Raw genomic sequence first — 7,903 nt, forward strand, 5'->3', positions numbered from 1 at the left:
ATCAACAGTGGCCCATCCTTTGCCTCAGTGAACTTCCAAGTCTTATTATTATTACAGTAAACATTTCTGAAAAGAAGGAAGGAAGGAGGGGGTAAAGAAACCTTCATAAACTGGGGGCATCCCTTGCATGAGGCCACTTTTGAAAACAGGAGTTTTCAAACTGGGCCCATATTAGTATGTGGTAAAATCAATGTAGTTATTTGTGGCCATTTACAAAACGGAAAAGAATTATCAGTGATCCCTGTAGTATAAGTATATTGCTTTGTGGAATGCCTTTATGTATACATGTTTGTGTAAGATCGTGGTGTATTTTGTACTGTGGTTAAATGTTCACAGAAGTTGGAAGATTACTGCTATAAGGGGCTAGAGGACTCCTCTTTAGCCCGCCTGGCTTCCCCCGACCCTAAACATCCACAATTCAATGCTACGACATTTCAGGCTTTTCTGAAAATTCGAGTCAAGGAGAAGATTTTGGGGAGGAGGGTAGTAGTAGTAGTAATGATAACACAACACACCCCGACACCCTGCCCCTTGCACTCGGGGGATATAGTCAAAACATTAGAAATAATTCAGCATACCGTTCTCAACGAGGACAATGAGAACGGGTTATTGACCAGCTATGAAACACGAAAATAGACTTTTGACTGTCACATATTCTTTCACAAACGCAGTATACATTTCAGTGTCCCCCCTAATTCTATTCTCTAGAGAGAGCGCATGTCGAGGTGGCCATAAGGAGTATCACCTACCTCGTTTTCATTTGTCCTTTTAAAAGGCGTATTAACAGGGGTGGTGCCTGTGGCTCAAAAGGGTAGGGTGCCGGCCCCATATGCCGGAGGTGGTGGGTTCAAACCCAGCCCTGGACAAAAAGAAAAAGAAAAGAAAGCGTATTAACAGAGCCTATTCAAAGACGGGTCAACCGGCTGGCTGAGCCCGAAGTACGGAGCATCTTCCTTGGTGGCGGGTGGGCGCGAGGAGGAGGGGGCTGAGGGCTCTTCCTGGGTGGGTGTTTGCACAGCTGACCTCATCACTGGATGCGTCAGAAGTGGCACTGCTTGGAAGTAGGGAAGAAGAGGTATAAAGGGGGCAGTCCACACAGGGTAGGAAGAACAGGCGGACGGACACCTAACAGGGTAACCGAGAGCGTTCCTGCTTCTCATCCCAGGCTTCGGTCCCAGCCCACCCCAAGCCAGGTGAGCGGCAGCCGCCGCCTCGCCTGCGCCTGCAGGACCTGCTCCTCCATGGACTTGCCAAGGGCTGGGCGGCCGCGCTCCACACGGCAGCGCAGCCTCCCGGGCTCCGACCGAGAAGATGGTGAGATCTATGTTCTGAGACAGGACGAAGATGCCGGGGAGGAGGAGGAAGACCCGGAGTCGGAGGCCAGCCCGCGGTTTCTAGAGCCGCAGGGGACGCGGCGGGGCGCTGGCGCGCTTCCCCGAGAGTGCCCCGAGGGCGGCGGCCGCCGGAGCGACCCTGCAGAGTTGGGCGCCAATTTCAAGGCACCGACCACGTCTGCGGCGTCCTCTGGGGACGCCCCTCAGCTGGCGAAGCCCCCATACTCTTACATCGCGCTTATAACTATGGCCATCCTGCAGAGCCCGCACCAGCGCCTCACGCTCAGTGGCATCTGCGCCTTCATCAGCGGCCGCTTCCCCTACTACCGTCGCAAGTTCCCCGCCTGGCAGAACAGCATCCGCCACAACCTGTCTCTTAACGACTGCTTCGTCAAGATCCCCCGCGAGCCGGGCCACCCGGGCAAGGGCAACTACTGGAGCCTGGACCCCGCCTCCCAGGACATGTTCGACAACGGCAGCTTTCTCCGGCGCAGGAAGCGGTTCAAGCGCCACCACCCGCCCCCGGGAGCCCACCTGCACCACCCCTTCCCTCTGGCCCCTGCACCCACCGTCCTGCAAGGTCCCCAACCGGGCCTCTTGCTCGGATCCGCAGCCCCTCCTGTCCCGGGGACTCACCCTATTGCCGCCCCGGGCAGCCGCCCGACCGCACTGCTGCACCCGCATCCCCTTCGCTATCTGCTGCTCTCGGCCCCAGCCTGTGCCACGGCGCGGAGGAAATCAGAAGGGGCAGACCTGGAGAGGCCCGGCGTCTTCCCGGCGCTGCAGCCCTCCGCGGGCTCCCAGCCTTGGGAAGAGGGCAAGGGTCTGGCCTCGCGACTGAGAGGTGGATGTACCTCTTTCAGCATCGAGAGTATCATGCAAGGGGTCAGGGAAGGAGGTACAGGGACCGCGCAGAGTCTGCCCCCGGCCCCGTGGGGCTACTGCCACCTGCTACAGCGCCCGTCTAGCCTGTTGAATCACCAGGCCACTGCCCCCTTGCTGCACGTGTCTGCCGCCGCCGCCGCCCGACGCCTTTTGCTGCTGCAGCAGGAGCAGCAGCAGCAACTGCAGGACTGCGCCAGCAGCTGCGCTCCCAGCAAGGGAGGGCTGCTGGATCGTCACTTGTCCGCTGCCGCAGCCCTGATGAAGTACCAGAACTCCGCAGAGGGTTCTAGACTGACATCGCCGGCCTCCCCCTTGAGCGGAGAGGGAACCTTGCCAGCCTACTGAATGGCACTCACGCCCAGTTACCTGGGAGACTATGCAGGGCACACCTGGAGCCGGGTGGGAGGGCGGAGCGACCGGCAGCAAGTACTAGTTTTGTCCCCTCACCCCACTGCAAAACAGTTACAAACGACCAATTGGATCCCTGTTCCTTTTAGGACAACCTAAACGTAAACTCCAAAGGATGTGTAGTCGCCATGGCTTTGCCTTCAATTGTAGCCTCCATCACTTACCCGGATTTGCACATTTCCCGAGGACCTGTGAACGTGAGTGGGGTGTTATTTCAGGTCTAGAAAGAAAAACCGTCTCCAATACAAAACATATTCCCTCCCCTCTCTTCACTCTCAAGAAACTGCAAGTATTATTCACAAGTCGAGTGCAAAATGGTGACAACCCCCGTGTCTTCCTGATAGCGATATGTAATAGAAGTAAACTTTAAATTTCGGAACATTTATATCTCTTATCTCTGTGTCTAACATGCCATCTTTAATGGAGCTAAAACTAAGCCTCGCTATATAGACGAAATAAAATGCTAAGTTACTGCACTACTTCGTTTTTTTATTGCACTTTATAAATGGAATTTTTATTTTTTAAGCTTCAGGTTACTGTGAGGGTACAAACAACTAGGGTACAAAGTTTCCATTTGTTAGGTAGAGTCCCTCCTGTAGCCGTGCTCCACACCCAAGAGGTGTGCCCTACACTCTTCCACTGTGACCATGAAACTTCTTTTGAAACTTATATTCTCTTCTCCCAGTTAATGTATTTGTACAGTTCATATTTATTATAGATAGCAGAAACATTTCATTTTTTAATATGGCTTTTTAAATTTTTAAATATTTGAGGTTGAAAAAGTCCTGGCTTTTAAAATAGGAGATTTAGTATTCATCTAGAAGAAGGATTAGGGAAAATGTAAATATATTCTCCATTTATTTTCCGTCTTTCTAAAGTGGTTTTTTTTTTTCTTCCTGAATAAACCAAAGGACAGTTTGGGGTCAGTTTGCAATGGAGTGGCCAAAATATTCAGGGAAAATAGAGGGCGATACAGTATATGTTTTTTAAAGCATTAGAATTTTCAAAACTTTTCTTCTTAAAACATTTCTGAAAGCGTTTTGCAACCAGAAAGGTTTAGCTGTTACTTGGCCTCAGGTGACCTAGCGGGAGGGAAACCAGGTGAGAACGCCTATCAGGCCTCTTTAAGAAAATAAATTTGTAGAGAACAGACATTTTCCCTGTTGGGAGCAGGATTCGCATCTCAAAAGAAGTGCATTCCACTCAGCTTTCAGGGAAGCCACTCGGCGAATGTGGGAATATTCCTGGATCCATTCCCGTTCCCAGCTGTGCATGTCTCATTTGGGGAGGTAGGAAAACCCGTTTTTTACAGCAGTCTAATTGGGAGGTTTTTACTCCAGCTTCCCTTCTCTACGAAATCATTTGGCTCTTCTTTTGGCACTCGCTACCTGAGATCTCTCCTTGCAGTTCCCGCGGTCCCGAGGCTATTCTGGAAAGTTCCCAAGCAGTTACTACCCTTGGTAGCGGCCTGATCGCGAACTCCCAATTCTCTTCTCGTTTTCACTGTAGCCTCCGCCCACAGAGCAGCAGCAGCGTCCTAAATCGACCACTTTTAGCAAATTTGGGATGTGAGGGGGGGGCAATCTAACAGTTTGGAAACAAACGAAGAGCAGAGGGGTCCTATTTAATGTTAAGTTCTCGCCCGTTCTTGTTCCAGTTCCCTTTGCCCTTAGTGTGAAACAACTCCAGAGCTACCTTCATTCATTTATTCAGTCAACAAACGTTCTGGGAGCGCCGACGAGAGCCAGCAGCTGAACCCAGAGTGGATTTCTCAAGGTTGTCTTGACGCTCTTTCTTCAAATTTTCTTTCTTCCCTTGCCAAAGTCTGAACAGCACAGACACCAACATGGGTAACTATGTTACAGGCAGCACAAACACTAACATGAGAGTCAGAGCTTGATTCTGGCCGACCCAAACCTCCTAACGAAGCCATGTCGAATGATGAATTTAAAAAAATAATCGCGGAGGAGTAAATTAAATGTTCTCCAATCGAACATGGCTCTTCCAGTTCACTTGGCTGGAAGCGCCCAGACCGTGCAGAGAGGTCTGCCCTTCGGGTGGGACCAGCGTGGAAGGAGGACCCGCGGGCGGGTGGGACCCGGCTGGCTCCCCGGGTGCAGGGTCTCCTGGTGCTGCCAACACCAATCCCGCAGCTCGCCCAGTTGGCACAGCCCAGGCTTTGTGGCAGCGGCGCCGCAGCCCTACAAATATTCAGAGCGCGCGTGGCGGGAAAGCGCCGTACTCCGCGCGGTGACCAGACCTGGTTGCTGTCCTAACCCAGGCTCTGGATTCCAGGCCCATTCCGCGCCGGGGCGTCCTGCAGCTGGGGTTAAAAACCACCGCGCTATTGAGCTACTCAAAAGATCAAAGTTCGAGGGTAGCAGACGAGTTCGTCTTCTTTAGAAGAGGCTAACGAGATGAACCTAGAACTCCCTAGAGAGCCAGCCAAAGTCTGAGCCCGAACGCGAAGGGCTGGGAAGCGCAGAGAGCCTGGGGCAAGGGCAGAAGGGAAACCGTGACTTTCCCCTGGGTCTGGCGGGCGAATACTAACAAATATCCGCACCAGCTAAGCGATCCCCCTGCTCCCTGTCTGCGGGACACTAGATTCCCTTTAACACACCCAGCACTCATTGAAAGACACACTATAGCATTTCGTAATTTACATATAAGAAATTTGCAACTCGGAGAAATTAAGAAAATCTCTCCTGAGGACCCTCAGGCGATATCGCCGGACCCAGTCTGTTTTTGGAAGCACTAACCCCATGCCCTGTTGTGACCTTTTCCTGAGTGGGCCTCTCGAGTGTCGCAAGAGGATGCGGCTGGAGAAGAGCCAGGGTCTCAACTTCTTCCTCTGGGCCTAGATCCCACGGCCCGCTCCCCAGCGACCCGGATGCGCGCGCCCTCTGTCCCCCAGACCTGCACCCGGAGCTCTGCGTTTCCTTAGGAAGCGCTCGCCCGAGCAGTGGGAAGGTCACCTACAGGCCTGACCACGCCACATCCCTGTCCCCGCCTCACTGGAGCGCTCCAACTTAACAGAAGTTAGCCAGTTAGGAGTCAGAAGAGCTCGTTTCGTTCTTCCTCCTAGGGGTCGTTTTCTTTCTTTTTCCCTTCGTGGTCCCCAAGAACCCAGGCACCCTTTGTCGCAGGCGCCCGGAGTACTGCAAAGACCTCTCGGGGCCCCCCAGGCGGCCCCAGTCGCTGTCTCGCCCCAGCCACCCTCCCTTGGGGAGGGGTGGATGTGGACTGCTCCGTGCCCCGCTGCCCCGCGAAGCCAGAATTCCACTTAGGGACCCTTGATCCCGCTCTGCACTTCGCGCCCGCGCTGGATCCTGGCTGCATGAAATGTGCCCAGGGAGCTGGGTGGCTCCGGGGCGGAGGTCTGAGAGGGGATGGGGGACGCAGGGCTCCCCTGCAGAGAAGTGTCTCGGGTTCCGGGGGCCGGCAGGGCGCTGTGACGGAGGCCAGCGTGTTGCACACTAGCGGCTCTGGCAGTAACTTTCTACGCGACTGTGTGCGTTAAGTATTCAAAATGTGCCATGCCTGTGTCTACCTGGAGAAGTAGCTTATGATTCAGGAACCTCTCCTTTCCAGACTGCTTGAATCAGAAGCCCCTGCACCTTTCAGCTGGATTCAGTAACAGACGGTAGAAAATCTAGAGAAACAGCAGTGACTAGGAGAAAAATGCTAGAATAAAACGACGGTTAAGAACGAACAAGGCTTTGGCGATGAGACTTAGCAAACGGTGTCTTGGAAGATTTTGCACCCGTCCTCCTCTATATTTACTGGAAGTACGGGGACTTTCAGCTCTCATTCCGAGCACTCAGGAAAAATGTCCAGAGACTTCGTTCACATTAACATCCGATTACAATCTGTAGTAATCTTAGTCTAATTGTTAATGCCACCTTCTGGCATTTTCTACAAAAATAGTTTGGTCTTCATAGATTTTTTTTCATATTATCATGAAATTATTTAAATGGGTTATGAGCATTCACTGATTCCATATACACCACTAGCTGCAAAGTACTTATATAGATGGCAGCTAACAATACCGAAATTTGCCCCCCTAAAAGAAAAATTAGGAGAGAAAGGAGTGAAAGCTCTAGCATAAAATTCAGTTCAACATTAGTTCTCTGTTACTCAACTATTAACTTAGTCAAGGTTTAACTGGATATAAACTTCCCTTCTTAATTTATTTCTAGGATGCAGGAATATATGTTTATTGAAATCAGTAAGTAAGAATAGTTTGGGACAGTTATGACTTAGGCAGTGAAGCAGGTTTTATTCTCAAATCCAGCCAAAGAGAACAATGCCATTAAATGAAGCATAAGAAATTTCCTTTTCCTCAGACAGTACGATTTTGCTATGGAATATGGTCTATATTTAAAGCCATATTTATGACTAATTGTTCTTAAAATTAACTATTATTGTGTTATCCAAGTACCTGTTGCATAATATATATTGTGCTGTATTTCAGTGTTGATATTTTCTTTAATTCTTAAACAATTTTTTAAAAATAAACTTTCAAACACATATACAGGGAGATTAATATAAGTAACCTCTATATATAACCATTCTGTGGGTCGCATCATCTTCGTCCTCCCCAGTGGATTATTTTGAATCAAATCCCAGATGTTCTATTATTTCATTTAATATTTTAAAATCTCTCTCTAAAAGATAAGAATTCCATCAATGTAACCACAATAGAGTTATCACACCAAAATAATCCATTAATAGCATCAATTTATGCAGGCCATATTTAAATATCGGCAATTGTCTCAAAACAATTCTTTAATTGGTTGGTTTGAATTAGAATGCAAATAAGGATCACACATTGTGTTTGGTTGCTGTGGCCTCTTCTATCTCTTTTTAGGGATTCCTCAGTCTTCTTTTTTTCTTGCATTTTTGTTGGGGTAACTGGATGGTTTGTCCTAAAGAATTTGACATTCTGGACTTTTAGATACAGGCAGCATTTTTATGGGAAGATATTCCCAGGGATAAAGTTATTATACTGACTCTTGAATATTAACAAATGGTAAGTTTGTTTGTAGAGGGGAAAGTCGTAGTTAAAAATACCTTGGAACGTTAACTGTTGAAAAACCAAATTCTTATCAAAGCAAACATGGATCCGGGAAAGCTCATGTGAAATTTTCCTAAATGTAAATGTAACATTTTCTTAACAATTTGGTTTCCATTTATAGAAATATAAGATGTCAATCAAATATTTGGCCTAAAACTTAAGTCTAGTTTTATTTTGATGAGAATAAAGCCCTTTATAT

The 7,903-nt window shown here is 49.2% G+C and overlaps 1 protein-coding gene across 1 annotated transcript; it reads left to right on the forward strand.

Annotated features, from left to right (window-relative positions):
- Positions 1–1,241: 1,241 nt before the first annotated feature.
- Positions 1,242–2,564, forward strand: LOC100956964 (forkhead box protein D4-like 1). Its single transcript, XM_003782925.1, has one exon. The coding sequence runs from the start codon at positions 1,242–1,244 to the stop codon at positions 2,562–2,564; it is 1,323 nt and encodes a 440-aa protein (XP_003782973.1).
- The last annotated feature ends 5,339 nt before the right edge of the window (positions 2,565–7,903 follow it).

This window comes from Otolemur garnettii, unplaced genomic scaffold, assembly GCF_000181295.1.
Source record: "Otolemur garnettii isolate 467f Iridium unplaced genomic scaffold, OtoGar3 scaffold00006, whole genome shotgun sequence".
NCBI classification, from domain to species: domain Eukaryota; kingdom Metazoa; phylum Chordata; class Mammalia; order Primates; family Galagidae; genus Otolemur; species Otolemur garnettii.